Here is a 23,629-nt window from a genome sequence, read left to right on the forward strand (position 1 = left end):
TTCCCAAGCTGGACATAAGAAACATCCAGCAGGTCTGGATGTCTCCTCCTTCTTTTGCCCTCAGCTGTGTTCTCTCCATCCATCTTGCCAGGACTTCTCTCTCTTTCTGCTCTTTGTTTTTTCCCCCTGGCATTTTTTGTGCTCTCATCACGTGCCCACATCTGCTGCCATCCCAAGTGTCCCCAAAAGGGGCCATTCCAGCAGTGAGAAACCCTTCAGGGTCCCACAAAGTCTTCCTTATCCCTCTTATTTTGGAGCGTGAAGCAGGTGAAGCACTGAAAACTGCCAAAGTGATGCCAGGAAGCTTTTAGGAGGTTCAGCAATCCTGAACTGGGCTCAGGGGTGGAAAGGTGCCCACAGAAAGCCTGGGAATGGCTCCACTGCAGGCCCTTCACTTGTGGCCGTGGGTGAAGCAAGTGTGTGTTCCACTGGGGAGGAAAACCAGCCTGAAAAACACAAACCACAAACTTAAAAAAAAAAAAATAAAATTCAAATCTTGTTGAAGGTGCTGCAGCAGTTATGAATGCCTTCCACGTGAGTTTGTTAGACTGTGAAAAATTAAAGATATTTTAGCAGTCAGATGAAAAAACTAGGGCTGAAGTATTTTCACTGCTTTTAAAACCACCTTTATTATCCTGCTCAGTTAGAAATTTCTGCAGCTCTGCATCCACCGTTACCTGGCGAACCTCGGTGTCTCGTTGAAATAACCATGGCTGTTCTTCCTCCTCAGACTACAGCACAAACAGATCACATTCTCCAAACCCACGTAATGCCTTATGTAAAACCACTTAACATTCCTTTTGAGGCTGGGACCCGTTCAGATGGAAGATGCAGCATAAAAGCACATTCCTGAACACGCTTGACCAGAAAAGCAGCGTGGTCTGGGGTGGAAAATGCAGTGTGTGCTCATGAGTACGGGCCTGGCAGGGCACAGGGGCCATGTCTTGCACTGAAAACTCCGCACAACTCATTAGAATCATTAGTTAAATCATTAAGGTTGGAAAAGCCCTCCAAGACCATTGAGCCCAAGCCTTAACACAGCACTGCCATGGTTGTCACTGACTCATGTCCCCCAATGCCACATCCACAATGCTCTTAAAACCATCCAGGGATGGTGCCTGACCACCCTTTCCTTGAAGAAATCTTCCCTAATATCCAACCTCAACCTCTCCTGGCACAATTTCAGGCAGTTTCCTCCATTTTCCCAATCATGAAATGGTAACAATAATACAGCCCCAGCACTGCTTTTATCTATGGACAACTCCCAGATGTGCTTTCCCAGCAGGGACTGAGACCCAGCTGGGAAAGGTGGATAAAAGCTCAGCACACGAGGTGGGCAATGAGAACTCACTCTCCACCACTGGAAAGATGGGATGAGAAACTGCACCTCCAGGTGGGAAGTGAAACTTAACCCAGCAAGGACTAAACTCGGCAGCTTTTGCAGTGAACTGCAGCCCCTCAGATCCGAGAGACGTTCTAGGAGGCCAAGTCTTAATGCACCATCTGCCACTGGAAAATGAAATGTCCTTCTTGCTGCGCTGTCATCTGATGGTTTGTCAGGAGCAGCAAGTCAGCAGAGTGCAAAGCAGCATCCAAGCCCTTCAGCTGAGGAAGGGGAAAGAAAAAGGACACAAATAGCTCCCTATCGGGAGCACAGGAAGCTGATTTATGAGGGGAGAGGTAATTGCTTTGTTAAAAATCACTTGAGGAAACACAGCTCTCTAAAGGGTAAAGAGTTCCTTATTTGTTGGGGGTTCAGGAAAACTTAGGTATTTATGTTGGAAAGGACGTACAGGATGCAGAAGGCTTGGAGAGTACAAGGGGAAATTAAATGGGAATCTCTTTAAGAAGTGAGCAGCCCTGAGCTCTCCTGTTCCTGGGAGGCGGGGCAGGTTACATTTTGCAGCCCAAAGGAGCCCATAAATAAATCCCAATAAACCCAAAGGCCACTCTGCAATTCCCAGGAGTCTGCACGCGTTGCCTTTGAGCTTAACCTAAAGCACCACAGATCCTCATGAATTCTGCTGTGGAGCCTGTGGTTTGAAGGAAAATCTTGTGCAATCCACACCACTCTGTCAGGTACTGCATGTGGGATTTCTGAATCCAAGAGCAAGTTCAAAGCCCAGGCTCCATTTTAAACCGAGGATCAGAGCCTGGCTACATTGTCATTAGACTATACTGGACCTGCCTGGGCTGTGTGGCTGCCAAAGACGCAGAATCTGTTCTGAAATAACCAATGCTGGACACCAGAGACTCCTACATCTGGCATCCATTGGAATTTTTTTTCTACCTAACTTCTGCAGACGTATTTCCTGCGCTGAGTATGTGGTAGTTTTTACGCCTAGAAAATCACACCTCCTTTTCAGGCCCTAATGATTCTCCGTGCACCAAGTGCTACTGCAAATCCCAGCATTCCTCTACTCCCTATCCCCACCTTTGGACTTCTTAAATTGTTCGGCATTGATTTCTAGACCACGGGTGAGCTTTGCCCAGAATTTCAGCTGCTCCGCTGAGAATAATTGGGAAAGGCAGCTATAAATGCTTTCCACTTTGCAGTTTCACAGCAGGTTTTTTTTTTGACTTAAGTGAGCCCAGGGAGACAAGTCCCAGCAAGTCCGAGGTAATTCTGGTGTGACTTTCATTGCACTGGCTGCCCACAAAGCTGAAATGCCACGGTACCTGATTAACCCATGAGAAGGGATTACATGATGTGGCTGCAAGGCTGCAATCCAGATCAGTCCTCCTCGTCTCCCTCCTCCTTTTCCTTCTCCTCTTGAGCCTCTCTGGAAGTATCCCAGCCTCTGGTGTGAAAGACGGAAAGCTCAACCTGGTGTTTGGTAAAAGAATATATATGGATATAAATATACATAAAATATAGGTGGTGTAGACAAACTGGGGCTTTCTTCCTGCCTCAAACCAAGGGGTACAGGCTGAAAGCTCTGCCTGTCCCTGCACTTCTCCCTCCACAATGAAGACCTGTTGGAACAGGGTCAGAAGAGGCACAAAGATGCTCCGAGGGCTGGAACCCCTCTGGAGCCAGGCTGGGAGAGCTGGGAATGTTCACCTGGAGAGGAGAAGCTCCAGGGAGAGCTCAGAGCCCCCGGCAGGGCCTAAAGGGGCTCCAGGAGAGCTGGAGAGAGACTGGGGACAAGGGATGGAGGGACAGCACACAGGGAATGGCCTTAAGCTGGGAAAGGGAAGATCTAAGTTGGATATTGGGAAGAAACTCTTGGCTGTGAGGGTGAGGCCCTGGCACAGAGCAGCTGTGGCTATCCCAGGATCCCTGGAAACGTCCCAGGCCAGGGGCTTGGAGCAACCTGGGGGAGAGGAAGGTGTCCCTGCCATGGCAGGGGGTGGAACGAGATGGGATTTAAGTTCCCTTCCAAAGCAAACCACGCCAGCATTCGGTAAGCCCGGGCCGCGGGGGCCGCGGGGGCCGCGGGGAGGGCAGCGCGCGTTAACAGCCGCACGGCAGCGGTTCCCGGAGCGGGGCCGGGCCGGCAGCGGGGCCCGCGGTGGCCGCGCCGGGGCGCTGCGGCGGCGCTGCCCGCCCGTCCCGTCCCGACCCGAGCGAACCCGGCCCGGCTCGGCCGCGGAAGGAGAACGAGAAGGAGGAGGAGAAGGAGGAGGAGGAAAAGGAGGAGGCGACGGCGGCGGTGGTGCTCCCCCTCCCTCCTTCCCTCCCTCCCCGGCGGGACAAAGGGCTGCGGCGCGCAGGTAGGAGCCGGCCCGGCCTGGCCGCCCCGGCGGACGGGCCGCAGCGCCGGCGGCACCGGAGCTCCCTCCCGCCCGGCCCCGCTTCTTGCCTACCCCGGCGCTTCCTGGTTAGCCCGGGGAGCCGCGGAGGGCGCGGCCGCCCGCCCGGCCGCCTTTGTCTGGGCCGCCCGGAGCCTCCCCCGAGCCGCCGTGTCCGCCGCAGCAGCCATGGGCCGGGGGCCGCCGCGTTAGCAGCATCCCGGGGCCGGCGGCGACGCGGCGCTGGACATGGAGCCGGCGGCGCGGGCCAGCGGGGATATCCTGAGGCGGAACCCGCAGCAGGACTACGAGCTGATCCAGCGGGTGGGGAGCGGCACCTACGGCGACGTGTACAAGGTGAGCGGCGGACGGGGGGGGCGGCCTCTGGCAGAGCCGGAGGGTTCCCGCTCGTGTGCGGGAGCATTGGCCGTGAGGGAGGTGAGGCCCCGGCACAGAGGAGCTGTGGCCGCCCCATCCCTGGAAGTGTCCGAGGCCGGGTTGGATGAGGCTTGGAGCAGCCTGGGATAGTGGAAGGTGTTCCCTGCCCCGTGGCAAGGGGGTTTGACTGAATGAGGTCTTTAAGGTTCCTTCCAACCCAGACCGTTCTGGGGTCTGTGCTTGCAGCGCCGGAGGAGGTTCTCTCTCACCGCTGCCCTTCCTGGAGGTTGGAATTGGCGAATATCGCCAATTCCACGTTACTGCCCGAGGAGGTAGAGGATATCTCTGGGCTGTACCTGTTTGCAGAACGCATCCAGTTAAAGCACCTGATTAAAAGGGTGCCACTTTATCCCCGAGGTTAATAATAGCCCGTGAAAGGCAGAAGCAGATTAGAGCTCTTCAGAAGCTGGAACGGAGCTGCAGCACGAGGTAGAGCTAACATCCTGTAGATGCTCTTGGAATGGTGCATGCAAAGAGGAACCCTGCCCATGGCACGGTGTTGGAACTGGGTGACCTTTTAGGTCCGTTCCGAGCCAAACCATCCTGGGATTCTGTAATTCCGTCTTGGTGCTCCCATCACCAGGACCACAGGCATGGGAGACAGGAGATGCCGGCAGTGTTCTTCTCATATGAGCCCTGTCCTCACCCATCAGGGGTGTCCCTCACCCATCAGGGGTGTCCCTCATACCTCGGAGGATCAGCAGCTTTCAGGGCTGGGCGAATTTATAAAGAAAAGCCACGAAGTTTTCAACCTGCTCTTGGCAATGTGCGTGTTCAGCTGCACGGGGAGGGAGGCTGTGGGATGTTTTTCCTTTGTAGAGCTGTTTGAGTGTGTTTTAAATAGACCTGACACAGCCAGGCGTGCAAGGGAAGGTGTGTTACTGTGCCACATGAAAGGCAGCAGTAATTGCTCCTGCTGGGGGAGGGCCCTTTGCTCATGTTCAAATTGAAGTTTTATAGATGGATCCTGTTCCCACCACCCCTTTGAAATGGTTGCTTATGACCTCAGGGGAGTTATTTTTAAAAGTTTTCGTGGTGCATATTTACCTTCCTCTTTTATTTTTTTTTTTTTTTTTTATTTTCTCCTACAGTGCTGTTCACAGATCAGTCAACTTCTTTCCTAGGGGTTCTAGCACTAAATCCTTTAAAAGACCATTTCAGCTGTCACAAATCTGGAACTCGGCCTACCTTGAGCTGCTTTGTTTGCGTATGTGTGTGCCTGCCCGGTGCAGGGCAGCAAGACAAGAAATAACTAGTTGCGTTGCAGGGAAGTGTTTTTGTGTCATCACTTTGTGGAAAAAAAAAATAATAAAAAAAGAAAAGAAATATTCTGCTTCTCATTATCCTGGTAATTAGTGGAGAGAGCTGTGCTGACATGTCATCCAGCTTCCGGTTCCGGAGCTGGGTTGGATGCACGGCTCTGCTCCGTGCCGTGTAAACACATCCATCCCCTCTCAACAAAAAAACCCCCACAACTTTCTGCCCCCCTCCTCCGCTCCCTGGGTTATGAAAAATGCGCCTTCTCCTCCTGAGACGGTCTCAGATAAGGAGCAAACCCAAACTTTCTCCTCGTGCAGCCTGGTGAATGGAAATCACAAAGAGGTTCTTGGCAGCCGTTTCAGGCGTTGTTACGAGTCCCAAACGAGTATGAAGTTAATGAGTTTGAAGTAGTTGGAGAGGCTGCGTTTGTTTCTAGGTCACTGGTTTGCTCTTTGTTTTTGTGAAGGCCTGCAACAGGAACTCTATGGAGGGAATACTGAATCAGATGGCACTGCCTCTTATGACAAATGTGCGCAGCAAACTTTATTTCTTCAAGTCGTTGACGTTATGATCGTTTTAAAAGTGAAGCAAACCTTTTTTTTTTCTTGAAGGGGCTTAAGGTATAAACATCGTACTGTTATTTTTCTTAGTCCCTGGTAAGTCTCAGTGCAGATGGCACATCTTGTGCTCGCTGAGGGCTGTCAGGAGTGTTTATAAAACACATTTATTAGTGAATATCCAAGTGTTTTTATGTTGCAGAGCTCGGGAAAGGTTTGCTGGAGAGTGCTCTTAAATTAAAATGGAATTTTCCCCTCACCTCTTCAAGTGGTTTCTCTGCTCCTTCACCAATAGTGAGTCACCAGCGTCTCCAGCACAGTTGTTTTTGGGATGTCTCAGCCAGACAGCCTCTCTGCTTGTGGGACATCTACCTCTTCCTCAGATGCCTTTTGGTGCTGGTGGTTAATGCTTTAAATTCTTCCTGGGAAATTTGGTAGCTTTTAGAGTAATTGGCTCTTTTTTTGGACGGTGAAGGTGGAGGTTAAGCAAATATTTCTCTTCCCTATTGGGTTACAGAAGAATATTTAAGGCTTTTCCAAAATTCTCCTGCACGCTTTGCTTTTCGTTCCTGCCATGGAAGCTTTAAACAGAGATGTGTTTTCCTTGTGTTTGTGGGGTTTATTTCTCTTGTCTGTCACATGGCGCACAATGGCTGATTGTAGGATTGCTCCTAAGTGCTGGGCTGTTGATGTTGTTTTAATATCTTTTTTTTTCCCAAACTGCATTTCAGGGCTGGGGAGAAACCATCTGTAAATAAACTCTTGTCTATTCACAGCCTGTGTAAATAGATCCAAGTTTGGGTCTAGCGGTCTTGGAAGTAATTTCCATTACAATCCTGACTTGTTACTTGTCTCATCCGTGGTGGGAAAGCTTTTTTTTTTTTTTCTCTTTTTAACAGAGGCTATTAATATCAAACCAGTTCTGTTCCATTGGAATAATTTACCCCTCACAGCATTGCACCAAGATATCTTGAATTACTGACTTGTGAAAGAGGTTGTCATAACGAAGATGAGAATTGGGACTTAGTGATATGCTGTTTAAAAAGTAGTATTTTCATGTCCCCAGTGTCTCTCAAATCTAATCTGACTTTCCTGGAAAGGACTTCTCACCGTGGTCATAAAAACGAAAATCTCAAAGCAGTGTTTAAAAATGGCACAAATTTGTTGTGTTTGCAGTCAGAAGTTCTGAAATGCGTGTGTTTCGTGCTGAAATAGATGTTGTGTGTGTGTGGTTAATGAAAAAAACACACGTTTGACTGGGGTTTTGGTGCAGAAAATGTAAAAAAAGCTGCTGGAGACTGTAAATAGAATTGAACCTCCAGCACGAGGAAGTGGCTGGTGAGATCCCATCCCAGGTAAATTCCCGGTGTGGTCAGATGTTTCCCAGGATGGGTTTTCACACCAGCATGACCCGTGAGTGAACCTGCAGCTTTTCAGTCGGGCTTTGTAGTCCTAATTTGTTCAGGGCTGGTTCGATAACGAGTCCACACCATCAGCTGCATAATCACACATTCCTGCAGCCCAGTGGTATTTTCTGGAAGTATTTGGAATAGCCTAAGACTGGCCTGTTTTGCTTAACTTGTGGAATTTGGTTGCATCAGAACATCCAGTCATTTGCTTGTGTGTAATTGTGGATCTCGGTGTCCTCATGGGGCTTTGGAAAACAAGGGTTGTATTCCGGGGATAACTCGCTGCTGCTCGTCCTTCCCGAGTGAATTTTTTATTGGGGTGTTTGTTAATGGCTCTGAAGAGGTTTGGTGGAGAGATTTAGGGGGAATATTCCAAGTGTCCAAGGCCAGGTTGGACGAGGTTTGGAGCAGCCTGGCATAGTGGAAGGTGTTTTATAGCACGGGGTTGGAATGGGATGAGCTTTAAGCTCCCTTCCAACCCAAACCATTCCCACAGCTCAGCTTTTTTTTGTGTGTTTTTCATTCCGAGTGGCCCCGAACAAGAGTTTGAACCGATCCTGGCTTCTGCAGAAGGGGAACAAAAGGGTGGTTGATGCAAATGGCTGTAAATCCATCCTTGTTGAAGGCTGTTGTTTGGCAGCTGAGCCCGGAGCCCATGGATGTGCCGGGCCCGGCACCCCGGGATGAATAGCGGGATGTCTGTGCTCCCCGATGATCAAACATGACCTTGTGCAGCAATTCTAAAGCTGGCTTGTTTGGGCTTTTGCAAGCAGGATTGTGAGCAGGGCCACAGTGGCTTTCTTGAAAAGTAAGCACAAGGGACAAGGAATGCACCAAATTCGTGGCAGAAGCTGCCTGTAAACAAGAGGCGCTTTTTCATTGAATACCATGAAAATTTCATTCTTTCTGGAGTCACCTGCTCAGTCTCTTTTCCCCTTGAGATTGTTATCATTATTTTTTTAATCCCCTGCGCCAAATAAAGGCATCAACTTAGAAGACAGAGAAACCTGCAGTGTTTTGCCACTGTTTGCTGCTGGAAAACAGCGAGCGATGAAATTGGGTTGTGGCACACACAGACTCTTTGCTCAAATGCAACTTAAAACAAGCAACAAAAATATTTGTTTTGTGTTTCCTTTTTGAAAAGGTTGCCATAAGTGTGTGACTCTGTCCAGTTTGAATCAGGCTTCAACTCCGCTTGTGTGGTCGCTGCCTCGTTCTCAGAGCTCTGCATTCTAATTCCTGGGGCAGCCAAAGGCTGTTGAGAACCTGGATTTGATGTTTAGAAAATATTTCTCAACGTCATCCTAATCTCTCAGATAATGAAAATTTATCAGTTGTAAGTGTTTTATTGCTTAAGTCAACAGGTTAAGAACAGAGTATTAAAGGGTTTTTTTCTGATGCCAGAGAACAGTTATGGCCGTGACAGCTTTTAATCACATATTCCCAGCTTCATACAAATCCGTTTTGGCAGCTGCAGACCAATTGGATTTGGCCATCCCTGACTCAGCACTTCCGTCCCTGGTGAATATACATTGCTTCCACATATAAATGACCATAAAACATCTGTCATAGGGGGGATTCCACTCTCCCTCTGCAGATCAAAGCCCTCTGGTCAGCAGTGTTTGCTGTAGCCATGCCTGAACTCCGTGTGCTCTTTTTTTTTTTTTTTCCGTAGGAATGGTGTTTGGAATGACTTCAAACCAGTGCTCTTGAGTTTTTTCTTACTGCTGTGGAGTTCCCCTTCTGGGGAATGGCTCGCTTTTCTTTTAGGATGCAGTCAGTAGGATTTCTGTTTTGAGAACTAAGATGCTCCATGGCCTGTTGACACCCTCTGTGAGGATATTCAGCAGTGGAAGGTGAAACCTTTGGGGCTCCATTTGAAAATACTTGTAATAGTTTTTCTTATTAAGGATTTGGTCTTTGATGTGGGATGTTCCAAGCTGTTTGGCTTTAAATATTACATCCTGTCACTCGTGTTTCTGTTTGTCAGGAGCTGTAGTAACAGGGCAAGGAGTAGTGGGCTCAAAGTGAAAGAAGGAAAATTAAGATTGGATGCGCAGAAGGAATTCTTGGCTGTCAGGCTGAGGAAATCCAGGCACAGGGTGCCCAGAGAAGCTGTGGCTGCCCCTGGATCCCTGGAAGTGTCCAAGGCCAGGTTTGGAGCAGCCTGGAACAGTGCAATGTGTCCCTGCCCGTGGCAGGGGTGGAACTGGATAATCTTTAATGTCCCTTCCATCCCCAACCATTCTGGAATTCTGTGTTTTCTGTTAATGAGAAGTTACATGGTGGGAGTAGTGTTTCCACAATGGTAATTTCTCTTTGAGGAGCAGGCAGTCTCCAAAATCTTAAAAATAAAGTCTGAATTTTTTCTCAATGTGAGATATCCATTAAAAGGCAGCAAACAGTGCAGTTCACACACCACCCACCCCCCCAGCATCAGGGACCTGAGAGGGAAGAACAGATCAAAGATCAGAACATTTGCCTGCCGGGATCTCCTTCCTCTCTGCCTCCAGAAGACGCAACGGCCATTTCCACTGCCAACGTTTGGAAAACCTGGGCAGCATCCAGGATTTCTGGGATGAGCGGCTGACAGAGCCCCAGTTCTGTCAGCGAGGTGCGTGGTAGGAGCTCACAGATCATCCCTGTCACAGGGAGCAGCTCTTCCTGTCGGCGAGGCCGTGACGGGGTTTGGCAGCGCGTCCCGCTGACACCAGCAACTGTCCGTCCTCATCCCAGCTGGAAAAACAACCTTCCTTGCCACCTTCAGCCGTGTTTGGCACCTGCTGCTTGCTTGCAGCTGGGAGTGAAGAGGAGAGGCAGCATCAGCCCGAGGTGGTTCCTGTCCAGCAGAGCGGGGACATCTCCATATTCATGAAGTTGTTCTTCAGCTCAAGGAGGTCGCGGTGCCGTTGTGGTTGGGATTGCCGAGGCTTTTCACAAGGACGCAGGAGTGATAAGATAAAAGGGAATGGCTTCACGCTGACAGAGGGCAGGGTTAGATGGGATTTTAGGATTAAATTCTTGGCTGGGAAGGTGGGGAGGCCCTGGCACAGGGTGCTCAGAGAAGCTGTGGCTGCCCCTGGATCCCTGGAAGTGTCCAGGGCCAGGTTGGATGGGGCTTGGAGCAGCCTGGGATAGTGGAAGGTGTCCCTGCCCATGGCAGGGTGTGGAATGAGTTGGTTGTTAAATTCCCTTTCATCCCAAAATACTCCGGAATTCTGTGACTTCCTCACACTTTGCCATTTCATTAGGTTTTCAGATTTTAAATTTCCCAAAGAAGCTAGAAGAGCTCTTTCCCAGTTTCTGAAGGATTTCTAGCAGGAAGAGCACTCAGCAAGGTTTGGTGGACGCAGCCACCTTTGATTTGGGGAGTTATGCTGGTCTCAAATCCATTCTGGATTTCCAACAAAAAAATCACACGTGGAAGCTGGATAAACCCTTCCTTCCTAGAGAGACAAAAATTCGTGAGTTTGGCACAGAGAGGTTTCTGTTCTGCTCTTCAGCTTTCTAAATTCTTTCACCCAACTGCTGGAGTAATTAATTTCATCCAGCGCAGTGGATGGTGTCTGCAAGGTCCTCCTCAGCCAAAACTTACCTTTTTCCATGATGGATGGAAAACACCGTGTGGAGAAGCTGCAACTTGCTTCCAGGATTGTCCTACTCCAGTACTTTTCCCTAATCCCTTATCCTGTGTGTTGCTCTATGTGTTTCCACTGGCTTCTGTTCTCCTTAAGATAACAAAAAGATTACACAAATATAATCATGGATACCCTCAGAACTCCCCAGTCCTGGTGTCCAAAAACTGCTGCATTTACTGATCCTTCAAAATGGCATCTTCAATGCCAGATTTAATATCTTGGCACGTTGGAATTACTCCTCCCCCAAGTATATTTTTGTGTCTTCTGCATGAATATAGTGTCTAGGAGGTTCGTGTTTTCATAGAGATGAGGAAGATTTGGCTGGAGGGAAAGAACGTCTGAGAAAAGAAAGCTGAATGAACCATATTTTCAGCTCAGTTTAAAAAAGCTGGATTTGTAGCGTGCTTGAAATGTGAACTTTGATACATTCCAGGAAGGCAAGTGGTGTTTTTCTTCTGAGTGAAGAGGTTATTGCAGGGGGGACTCTCTTGTCTTAGTGATAAGAAACCATTCCTAAGATTTTTTTTTTTTGAGTAGCTTTGTCTTGTGTAGCGTTAAAGACATAACTTCTTACATTTGAGGGAATGGCCCACCCCAAAAAGCTGTATTTGTGATGATCCACCCCCCCAAAAAAACCTATTTTTGTCCTGTTCTCAGCTGTGTGTGTGATTCTTTGCTGATCATTGCTGTTGAAGCAATAAAGAATTGAGTTCCGTTTGCCTTAACTTGCTGTTTAACGTACGGACATGCAAGATCAGGGTTGGATTACTAACATCAGGCTCCCAAAGATGTTTGGGGGATTTAGTCATTAATCCCAGGGGATGATAAGTGGTGAAGTCTCTTGTACAGGCACAGAGATGTAAACATGGTAGGTAAAAAGAATAAAGGTGGGGCCCGACCGTCTTTTATGGATGGATATTTTTTTTTTCCCTTGATAAAACGAAAAGAATTAAAATTTGACAGGAAGCAGTGCCTGATGGGTGCTCGTTGCTCTCAGTGATGGAACAGCTTCAGGTGTTTGTGTTTTATTTATCAGGGGTTGGGAAACAGCAGCAGCTGAAATTTTGAAGCATTTGGTCTGCAGTGAGTAGAGTATTTGTTGTGTTCCTTGTAAATATTCACAGCCCAGACCCCAGACAGTCCCCAGGACGAGCAGTTTCTGATAAAACCATTTAGTTTTCTCAGGCATGTGTGTGATTAAATTTAAAGCCCTGGTTGAGCTCTGATCCTCTGCTCCTTGGTTAATTATAAAGAGGTAGGAATAACCTCTGGCTTCACACAGAGCCTTCTAAACTTTGCCAAACAGTTCCTGTCCTGTGAGTCTTGTTTTTAAATGTGGCTCACAGCATCAAACAGGACAAAGGGATTTCTGAGGATGGATAGAGAGATCTCGAGGTTTGGTTTCGTGATCCATCAAGCCTGTCCAGAGCACATGAACGTGGATTTTTCCTTTTCCTCATTCCGTGGGTGTTGAGGTTTGTGTAAATCCTGCAGTGGGATGTCTTGAGTACAGACTGACTGTGCTGGCTCCAGGCAGCTCCAGGAGGGATGGAGGAGGAGGAGGAGGAGGAGGAGGAGGAGGAGGAGAGGCTGTGGCTTTGCTCCATGGAAGCATTCTGTGCAATTCCCCATCCCTGGAGCTGTTCAAGGCCGGGTTGGATTGAGCTCGGAGCAACCTTGTAGTAGTGGAAGTGTCCCTGCTCACAGCAGGGGGGTGGAAGGAGGTGTTGTTTGGGTGTTCCAACCCAAACCATTCCACGACTTTTGGAGTAACTTTCCCCTTGTGCTTTGCTGTGCTTCCTCGAGCGGAGCCGAGGGAGATTTTTTGGGAACAGGGAAGCAGCCAGGCTGTGCAGAGTCTCCACCACGATTTCCTCTGGCTCTCTGGAGCACATTCCTCAGTGGTGTCTGGCTGGGGAAGGCTGCTGCATGGAAAATGCACACAGCTGCTGCAGGGAGAGAGGGCATTGCATTCCTTGGAGATGGGAGCGGTGGGAGAGCCGAGTGTCCAGCCTGGGATGGAGGGATGAGCCTTGAGGGCTCCCCAGGGGTCCAGCAAAGGTGAATTTAAAACCCTACAGAATCACAATAAAGAAAATAAAATCCATGTAGACAAAATGTTTTGAAATGCTAAAATTTAAAAGTACTACTTTTAAAATTCCACTTAAATCGTCAGGCTCAATTTACCAGATTATTCTAATTAGGTAATTACACATATTACTTGGGCAGCAGGGTTTTGGTTCATCTTTCAAAGCAGAGTGAGGAAGTCGCTGGCCAAGTGCTTGAAATCAGGTGACTGACGTGAAACTGATGCTCCATCACTGTAGATGAAATTGCAGAAAAAGATTTCTTATTTTCATGACATCTCAGAAAAGAGCCTTTTTTTTTTTCAGGTGACATCATTTACGTGAGTTAATCAGTTAAAATTAAGAAAACAATAATTTAAAAAAAATCAGACCATTTTTTTTTTTTTTCCCTCTGTTCTGGCTAAAAATAGAAGTGTGAGAAGATAGATAACTTGCACGATTTTCAGTTATCATCTGCAATGAAATGGCAGCATATTTCCTCTTTACTTCATCAGCAGAAGTGCAAGACATATTTTATCTGTAACCTTTCTCACATACCAGCACATTTAGAAACTTCAATTTTTTCCTCACTAAAAAAAAAAACAACCTCCTGAAATGTCACTTCTGTTTATTCCAGCAGAATTCCACCTTCTGATTTTTGAGTTTTCTCCTGGATTAGAGATATTGCTGATCCCTATTTCATCACCATAAAATGAAGGCTGTAAATAATTGCTGGGGTTTATTTTAGTAGAAACAGCTGTCCCAGTATCAGAAAGAAGCATCAAATCTTCCCCATCTCCCACCCCAGCTGATATTGTCCAGATGCAAACCAAAGCTTAATTGTAGAACAGAAGAAGAATCTTCTATTTTTAGCTAATTTTCCTTTAACTTCTTCAGTTACACAGCTTCTTTATTAATTCTGTTCTGGTTACTGGTTTGTTTAACAACAAAGAGCAAAACACTGACCTGTTTTCTTCATCACAAGGCAAATTTATGGCTTGTTCCTTTTGATTTTGTAATTGTGAGTTCTTCTCTGAGGAGCTGAAATTTTAAGGATTACTGAACAGCTTTGTTGGAGGTGGAACTTTCTACCTAAATCTGCATTTTCCACCTGAATCTCTCTAGATTCGATTGGATAAATTATGATAAGGAAAAGGAACAGATACAGATTTTTACCTTTGCTTTGGAGGGCTTGATGTAACATTTGCAATCTCAAAATTCTTTTTTTTTTCCTCTTTAAAATGCAAGTGGAGCCTTCTCAGTTTTGCCTTTCTGAGGAGACACATCTCACTCTGTGTTAGCTCGTATTTACAAAGCAGTAGAAAACACCTTTTTCTTTGGTAAAGAAGGAAAGATGGTCTTAAATTCTTTATTTTTTATAAAAAAGCAACCCATCTTTTCCTTCAGGAATTTATTTTCTTCCTGTCTGGAGAGCCAGATTTTTAATTTTTTTTTTTTTTTTTTTTTTGTCAGTGAAAAGAGGACACACAGATACTTTCTTTCAAATATTTCGGTTGTCACATCTCTTAGTTCTTTCATCTCTGAGGAATAAATAAACTCCCCTGCAGCTGGTGAAATGTATAATCTTTTAATGTTACTTGGGTTTGCACTCCATAAGACTGTGAGGGTTGGTGGTTTTTTTTTGCTGTCGTGTTCTATGCATTCAACATAGGAATACAACAAAATTGTTCTACATTTCTTCTCCCTATCTTCTGGTGAATAAATCCTTTTAAAATCCATCTTGGTTCGTAGTTTAATGTATTTGAAGATATATTTTCTTTCTCTTTTCCCTATTTTATACCCTGGCCTGTAAAGCTGTTGGGCATCTGTTCATTTTTAAGTGTATCAGCAGCTCCATGGGCATTCTTTGATTCTCATGATCTTATGTTTAGAAATGTTTATTATTCCCCAGGAGAGTGAGTTATTTCTAGTAGCTTTTCAAGTCACTGTAATGCACACAGTTGTAACTTGAAAAGGTTCTTTTCTGGTTTGGTTGTTTTCTCCAGCTGAGTTCAAAACTGGAGCCTTTTTAAATTTTGTATTTTTTTTTCCCCTCATGTGGTATTTGTTTGTATCTTTCGTGCTGCATTAGTTGCTAAATAGTACTTTTGTGGTCAGGGTCTGTTTCTAGCTTTAGCTTTTCAGTTTTCAAAGGATGATGCCAAATATTTTGCAAAGGATGATCTGCCAAGAAAATTTCACAGGCCAATAACCGACCTCTGCTTGGAAGCGCACGGCTGACTTCTTTTGTTATTTTTTTGTTCCCCCCTTAATAAATGTTAAGTTGTGCGTTGATCTTTGCTTTATTATTGTTATCTTTATTGCCCCAGGTCTTTGTCCTTCAGTAATTATCACCAGGGATGAGAATTAAATGTTTTTAGTGGCTCCTGAGACCTGTAAAACCCCTCTGCTTATCCAAATCCCCCAGTCTGGTTTTCTGGAGAATAAAGGGAGTTGGCCTCACATCATTAATGAGCTGTTAATCCCTAATTGCTTGAGTTAATTGGCCCTGAGTAAGAAAGTGTCACAAGTCTCTGAGTGAAAGGTAGGTTCTCCTCCTCCCAATTTTTCCCTGCTGGAGATAAACTATCTAAATTTCACCAATTGCCAGCAAAAGTAAATACATCGAAGCCTTATTTGCATTCTAGCCCTGGTCAGGAGTGCCAGCAGCGGATCTGGGAATTCAGGTTTTAATGTGGAATTTATTTAAATCCCGGGGCTTCTGCGTGTCCTGAGTTCTGTCCTTTCAACATGGGAAGCTGTAAATGTGGAAATAGGGAGTGACAGCTGGGAATTTTTCACCCAGCCTCGTGCTGCTGCGTGTTCTGAGGCGTGAGGACTGGCAGGATCCATCTGGAGAGCGCCCACAAAATCAATATTTGTGCTCGTACAACGTTCAGCTCAGAGATCCAAAGCGATGGCTCTGTTGCGACTTACAGAATAAAACGAGTAAAATTAGCGTGGAAATCTTCATTTTGGGTTTATCCCAAAAAAGCAGTGACTGCTGGTTGGTAGAGATGATTCTCTTTTAGTGCCTTGAATCTGTAAAGTCTCTGTTTGGGAAATAGTTTCTGAAAGCCTTTGTGCCTTCCACTATAAAGGAGTCTGGTACTGCTCTCCATCTCCAAAAATCCAGCTGGAAGGTTACAGGGAGAACAATTTCCCCTGGATCTTTCTGCTTCCTAAAAGACAAACAGCCCAGAAAATTAGGAATGGTGTTCAAGTGTCGTTTTCCAGCAGCAGAGAGCAGCCAGACTTCTGCCAGAGGTGTGAGCAGACCTGCAGTGAGGAGTGGAGTGTCCCCATGGGGAGGGACAGCTGGAGCAGCACTCTGTGAGGAGACATTTGGGGTTGTTCAGCCTGGAGAACAGAAGCTTTGGAGTGATTTAATTGTGGCCTTTCAGGACCTGAAGGAGCCAACAAAAAGGATGGAGAGACTTTGAGCGAGGGCCTGGAGGGACAGGACACAGGGAATGGCTTCCCACTGCCAGATGGGATGTTGGGAAGGATTTGTTGCCTGTGAGGCTCTGGAATAGTTCTCCCAGAGAAGCTGTGGCTGCCCCTGGATCCCAGGAAGTGGCCAAGGCCAGGCTGGACAGGGCTTGGAGTAACCTTGGCTAGTGGAAGGTGTCTCTGCCATGGCAGGGGACTACAACTGGACAATCTTTACTATCCCTTCCGAGTCAAACCATTCTGGGATTTTGTGATTCTGTGACAGTTGTTTCTCTCTGGCACAAATCAGCCAATCCAGTAAGATTTGCATTAACATTTGCCAGAATTGTCCAATTTTGGGGTTTTTTCTAAGCTTTCCTCCTTCGTTCCTTTTATGCTTTTAATCCATGCCACAGACCTTCAGAGGTGAAAAAATATCTTCAGCATCTGTTGCAGAGACACTCAGCAGCAAGGAGAGACTTCCCCGGGCTCATACTCTCTTTAGGTTTTCTTGGCATGGGGCTGTGGGGAATTTTGCCTTGATTTTGCTTATTTTGTCTTCTATTAAAGAGGGTTTAAACCCCCAAACCGAGAACTGCAGCTGTGTGGGTTTGATACAGGCACCATCTAGGGAGTAATAATCCATGGATTATTCTATTATTATTAGATTATAATACCATATTATATTATAGTGCCACATTATTATTATTATCATTATTATTATTATGCCATTATTAGGAGTTTTTTGAGGGTGCTTTTTGGGTGTGCTGGGCCTGGGAGAGGAACCAACACATTTTACTCAGTCCAAAATTGGGAAACAGTAGTGTGAGCTGCTATTTTTGGCTGGAGCCAGGAGAGGTGATTCTTCCCCTTGACCCCATCCTGACACCAAGATTGGGATCTGCTCTGAGCAGATGTGGCTTTGCTCTGGCCTCTCTGCTTGGGTTAACCTGCACGTTTTCAAGGATTTTTTTTTTTTTTTAGAGCTTTCAGAGAGTTCGGGGCTTTTTACAAAAGAACTTTTCTTAATGTACAGCACTGCAAAAAGCTGCAGCGTCCTTTTGTGAAGAATGGCAATTTTAAGCTCACACAGTGCAGATTAACTCTTGTTGCTGTTAGTCTGAGTTGTTTTCTGGCTTCAGCTGACGTTTTAGGAATCCTCAGCTCTACCCTTGGGGTGTTAAACTGACCTGGTAAAGAGATTGTGTTTAAGAGGAGCAAACATCTTTCCAGTCATTAAGGGTATGTTGCTGATATTTGTTTCTTTCCACCTCTGGTTACAAAGCATTTCCTAAATCTGTCAGCTTTATGTAAATCACAAGTGTATGCAAAATTGTATAGTTAATTGTAATGAGCACTAGGGGACGTTTATTTAAACTTCTGCATTAGGACATCATTCTAACTCTGTTAGAGTCCAGCAGATCACCATCCACCGAGAATTCCCACCAAGTTTTCATGGTTTTAGGGCAGCCCATAAAAATGAGAGGCATTTCTTTGGATCACTTCAGCTGGGTGAGAGCTCTTGACAGTGACAGATGTCAATTCAGAGATGTGGGAAGGTGAATTCAAGAGTCTGCTTGATGATGCTGTGAGACCTGGAAAGAAAAACACAGCGCAGTGGGAATTTCCAAACCACACGGAGCAGGTTACGAGTTGCAAAGTGTAAGAGGTCAAAAACTGGAAAGCAGAGGAGCTTCTTTCACTCACAGGGCAGGAGGTCAGGTACCTTTTGAAGAGATATTCGGTGTCTGGGGACAAGCAGGCAGCACTTGAGGCAGCAGAAGATCGTGGTCAGTGGTGAGTGAAGCTTGGCAAGGGGTGAATAAGCTGGGGAGGGACGGGAGGGCAGCCACAGGAGCTGCAATTACGATTCAATTAAATGAAGACACGCTCCAACAAACAGCTCCTCTGCTGAATGGAGCCGTTGATCCAAGGCTGGAGATGAGACAGCGACGTTGGGGAGAGGAGAGGGTTTCACCATGGAAATGGAAAACACTAATTTGGAGCCTGTGAGAGGGATATTGCTGCATGAATCTTCCCTTTCTCTTCCTCGGTGGTTAGGAGAAAGTGGCAGGAAGAGGACGCTGAGCACAAATTCAAATGTCCAGGATTCTCCCATTTTTCGACCGTCTCACGTGGCTCAGCACTGTGGACCCCCTGGGCTGGAACTGTTGGGCTTGCACTCTTGAAAACAAATAAAACACAAGTGCGGAGTGCACAACTGGTTCTGAAACCAGTTCTCTGTGTTATTTCTGGTGGTTGGCTCCAGAAAATGTCCTCCCCAGAGTGTGTTTTCTCAGGTGTGGTGTTTGGGTGTGCGGTGGGAAGCGCCGCACACGGGGATTGCCACGGCTCTCACCTCGAGTTCCATTGTCCCACAGCGGCTGTTTGGGAAGAAAGTCAAGTCTCAGTGGGAAACCCCAATGATTTTTTTGTGTGTAATACTACAAAACTCTCCCAACTCCCCAAAATAGTCCTGCTAACAGCGCTGTCACGTTAGTGGGGTGGGATGTGCTCGGTCACTACAGCAACGCAATGGGATATCCCAAAAAAAAAAAAAAAAAGGGGAGAGTACTTGTGTTTGTACTTTATGTTTTGTTTTGTTTTATTTTGAACACAGATTCCATGTGGTGGAATTAGTATTCAGCTGCTAAAATATTCTGGAAGAGCTGTGCTCAGTGGGATGCTGTCATTCATCCTCTGTCAGGCTGTGGGACAGCTGAAGGGGTGACCAAAAGGCTGCTGCCAAACTCTTCTTTCTCAGTAAATAAACTCTGTAAATGACATTGAGCAAAATGAAATTTGCTTGTGGTTCACCTCATTCAAATACATTCTTGTTCTGATCCCATTCTTGTGTGGCTCATGTTGGAGCTTTGCAATCCTTCTCCAAAATCCTAGAGTTCTCGTTTTCATTCTGCAGGGAACTTGATCTTCAGGTTTGAGTCTCATGAAATAAAATTAGGATCAATACTAATAAAGGGCAAAAGCTTTGTCTTCCTCTTGGAGAAAGTCTTACAGCAAATGTCTTGGGAATCTGGGATCTACTTCTGTCCTGTGGAACTGGACCGCATTGCTGATGGAGATGTGGACACCAACGCTGAGCCTTTCAGCCTTTAGTGTCAGATGAATTCTTAGGAGACTTTCTTATGTATGGAACGATCAAAGCCAGAAGAATTAGAGACAATAAGACATCTAAGAAGTTTTATCTTCCTTAGAACTGAAGTATTAGATTTCAGAAGAGATCATTAAGGTTCATTATATACATGTCATCCTAATGGGATAAATGCATCCTAATGGGATAAAGGCATATAAATGGTTATTTTCTTTGTCAATAATAGCTCACGAGATACTGAACAGGTCTGGATTACTTGGCATGAAGTAATAGCTTCCCTGGCCTCTGGCTGCTTTCAGCAAATTTTGAATTGCGACTTGAAATACAGGGGAAATTTCAGGGGATGAGGAGGAGGCAGATATTTTGTTGTTGGGCTCAGAAAACATAAATAACGTGAGTCGAAGAACTGTAATTTCTTAGCCTGTAGTTCCCCCTCTGCAGTGCAGAAGTGTATGAATAAGACAGACTGATAGATCATTAACTAATTTTTCACATTAGGGACTTACATTTTTGTCAAATATCATTTCTAGTCAAATTTCAGGTTTGATTCACAAAGCCAGTGATGATGTGGTGCCTCCCTGTCTGAGACTTCCTTGCTAACTGCATGGTTCTTTTTTTAAAAACACTAGAACGATGCAGACTGCGGTGACTGGTGGGAAATGAGGATTTCTTTAACCAACACGTCCCAGAGTGATCTGAGGAATCCTGATCTGACAGTTTTCATATCTAGGTGTGTACACGGAGAACCAGTTTTTAGCCCTCGCCTTGTTGCATTTTTAATGAGAGCGGTAATTAATTATTGATGGAGTGTTCAGCTGGCAGGTGGCAGAGGGGAAGGTGGAGCTGTGTGTACCTGACAAAGCTGCTGCAAGCCCAGAGGAAGGGACAAAAGCCTCGGGTGACGTTTATGGGCGGGTGACGTCTCTTGGGAAGCATTTTGGGTGATTTGCTGCGTGCTCACAATGCCAATGTCTAGACTGGAGATCTAAACCCATTCCTTATCTGTGAGCATCCACACAAGGATTTGGGGGATCAGGGAGTAGTTGGGATTTTGCCTTTGGTTCTGGCACGACGGGCGGTACAGATCACGTGTGGTCTTGGTGTCATCAACTCAAGAATGTGTCTGGTGGAAGATGAAAGCTGTGGGACCAGAAGACACAGTGGCTCAGACAACTTGATATGTTTAGGTCATAAATATCAACCCAGTGGGGACTTTCGTGTTCCAGCAGGCAAAGTGTGATGATTGAAACCCAAAATAGTCCATGTCCAAGCTATAGATTATATATGAGCCTAATGGTGATATTGGAAAGCAGCAGGACACGATTTAGTGGAATTGTGTCGTGCGTGAGAGCTGAGAGCCAGGAACTGCAGTGATCCCCAGCCTGAACCTTGAGATCCCAGCCAAGCAGACCTTTGGCAGACTCCATCCATTCCTTCAGGCTTCAGCTCGACAGTGGCAGTTACTGCTTGTATGGAAAAGGAATATTTGGGAGGAATATGATCCTTGCCGTGCTCCAGAAGTGAAGCTGATACTCTGGAAACAGTGCTGGCGACTTCTATCTGAACAGCTGAGCTGCTCCTGGATAAAAGTTTGGATAGTGGAGCATCCCTGGCTTCACTGAGGCAGAGTGTGTGTCCCTGCTGGGAACATCCCTGTTTCACATTGGTGTAACAGGACCAGAGCAGTCCTAATCCTTTATCCCACCGGGATCCACCTGCTCCTTCAGGAGTCTGAAGGACGCCAAAGATTTTGCTGTGGTCTGAAAACACCTCGGTGGGAAGGTGCTTTCAGAAGTGGTGAATGTTTCCTTTGTGGTTTGCAGATGACTCTGATTTGGTCTGCAGATATTTCAGTCCTTTGTAGAGTCGTTCAGGTTCTCTTTGAGATCAAGTTGAGTCATATTTGTGTCCTTGGCCTGCTTTTTCACGCCCATCTCATGTCTTAGCACTGCAGGACTTGGACAGGCCAATCATTGGGTTGGGTTTGGTTTGGTGTGGTTTGGTTTGATGTGTTTTGGTGTGGTGTGGTTTGGTTTTTTTCCTGGCTGGAAAGCCTTTCCCTATTTTGAAGGTTGACTAAGTGTTAAAACTGAAGGGTTAATCCTTCAGGCTCTTGATTTTTCCTTATTTTAAGATGTCTTGTCCATGCAGAAGAGAAGAATTTTCTGTAATGATTCTCTTCACAGGGTCAAATTTCCTTTACATGCTCATCTCAAGTCCAAACTGATTTAACTTTACCCAGTTTTCCCTCAATTTCCTGCAATCCACCTCTTCACCAGATTTCAGCTGTTCAGGAGACTGCATATTTGTTAGGGTAAGAATGAAACCATTGGGATTAAACTCCTGTAACTCTTGGATGCTCAGCCACAGGGCCTAATTAAATCCAATTGTGTAAACTGAATAATAGTTTAGCTCTGGTGATGGTGCCTGAGTGGTTTAGTTACTGGAAAGTGTTCATGAAATCCCCTCTTAGAACTTTCTGTATCTGAGGCTCCTGTAACGCCTTCTTCCAGCACTGAATTCTCAGTTGGAATTTGGAACATGTCCAGAGAGGACTGTTCTGTAAAGGCTTAATTGGAGCTTCTTCTTCTGAGGAGGAGGACTGTGGGGACCAGGGAAGGAGTTTTCAGAGTGAAGCTGTTGCAGAGAGCTCTGACTCATTCCTGGTGTCTCTCCTGCCCCTCTCAGTTCCACTTTCGGGGCACACTGAGGTTTAGCACCATCAGATGCGTGAGCCCCTGATGCATCTTGGAGTGCCAGAAACTTCCCTTTAAAATGGTGGTTTTGAGAGGCATGAACTCTCATTTCCAGGTTCAGGAGGAATTTCTTCCTCGAAAGGGTGGGCAGGGGCTGCCCAGGGAGGTTTGGAGTCCCCATCCCTGGAGGTGTCCAGGGAATGACTGGATGTGGCTCTCAGTGCCCTGGGCTGGGTGACAAGGCGGTGGCAGTCCTGGACGATCTTGGAGAGTTTTTGCAACCTCAATGATTCTGGGATTTGCTGATGGATGGTTTAGAGTCTGGAAAAGAACTGCCAGGAACACTTCACAATTCCAGCCAGGCTGCTGCTGTGCTGATTTCTAAACCCAGATTATCCTCACCCACGTTGGTCTCCGCTTTGCATTGTATTTGTATCAGACAACATCATGTTTTTTGCACAATCTGTAAGACTGTGAGGTGCCTTTGACTTGCAATTAAACATATCTTAACTCTCTTGTTTCAGGCTAGGAATCTTCATACAGGAGAACTGGCTGCTGTAAAAATAATCAAATTAGAGCCTGGTAAGTTTTACATTCTTTCCTGTCTTTTTGAATCACATTTTTTCATTTTTTCCATGTGTTTATTTTCACCCACTGTGAAGTTCTAGACAAAAGAAGTGTTTGGGTTGTTTTGGGTTGGTTTTGTTTTTTTTTTTTGTTTGTAGTTTCAGTGGTTAGATGACAGGAAGCCCTGCAGGATGTACCACTGCTCTTGGCTGTGTCAGGCTCACTATTTCCTCCTTTGTTTTTATCTGCCTGATCAATTGCTGCTCGAAGAGATGTTGCAATTACAACGTGTCGTTAGTACAAAGAGAAGATTGGGGACAGATGGTAAATTGTGAGCTCTGAGCTAGTGAGGAGCTGATGGGCTGTGGGAGCTTGAGAGGGGGAAGTGATCCTACCTCCCACCAAAGGCGCACTGGGAAAACCAGAGCCCTGTGTTTGAATGTGTCATCTTTTCTTTAAGCTGTGCTTAGACAGGAGGATGGCTCCTACTGTCACTTCCCCGTGGAGTTTCTGCCAGTCCTCCTAAAAGCAGGAGAGCCAGGGGTTCTCTCCCTCGCTGCCCAGGAGATTTGCTGAGCTGAAGTTTATTCTGAGCCCTGCACAGAGAGTTGAAATCTGAAATTGTGTCCTGAGTGGAAATCATAGAATCCTAGAACGGTTTATGCTGGAAGGGTCGCAGAATCCCAGAATGTTTCGAGTTGGAAGAGAACTTAAAGATC

At 46.2% G+C, this 23,629-nt stretch overlaps 1 protein-coding gene across 1 annotated transcript in view; it reads left to right on the forward strand.

The window, feature by feature from the left end:
• Positions 1 to 3,549: 3,549 nt before the first annotated feature.
• Positions 3,550 to 23,629, forward strand: part of MAP4K5 (mitogen-activated protein kinase kinase kinase kinase 5) — a 56,717-nt gene continuing 36,637 nt past the window's right edge. The window contains exons 1-2 of the mRNA XM_066189169.1: positions 3,550 to 4,092; positions 22,868 to 22,925. Of these exons, the coding sequence (XP_066045266.1) occupies positions 3,985 to 4,092; positions 22,868 to 22,925 (166 nt within the window). The 5' untranslated portion in view covers positions 3,550 to 3,984. The remainder of the gene's footprint in view (positions 4,093 to 22,867; positions 22,926 to 23,629) is intronic.

This window comes from Chamaea fasciata, unplaced genomic scaffold, assembly GCF_029207755.1.
Source record: "Chamaea fasciata isolate MVZ Bird 193981 ecotype frontalis unplaced genomic scaffold, bChaFas1.0.hap1 SCAF_7, whole genome shotgun sequence".
Lineage (NCBI taxonomy): Eukaryota > Metazoa > Chordata > Aves > Passeriformes > Sylviidae > Chamaea > Chamaea fasciata.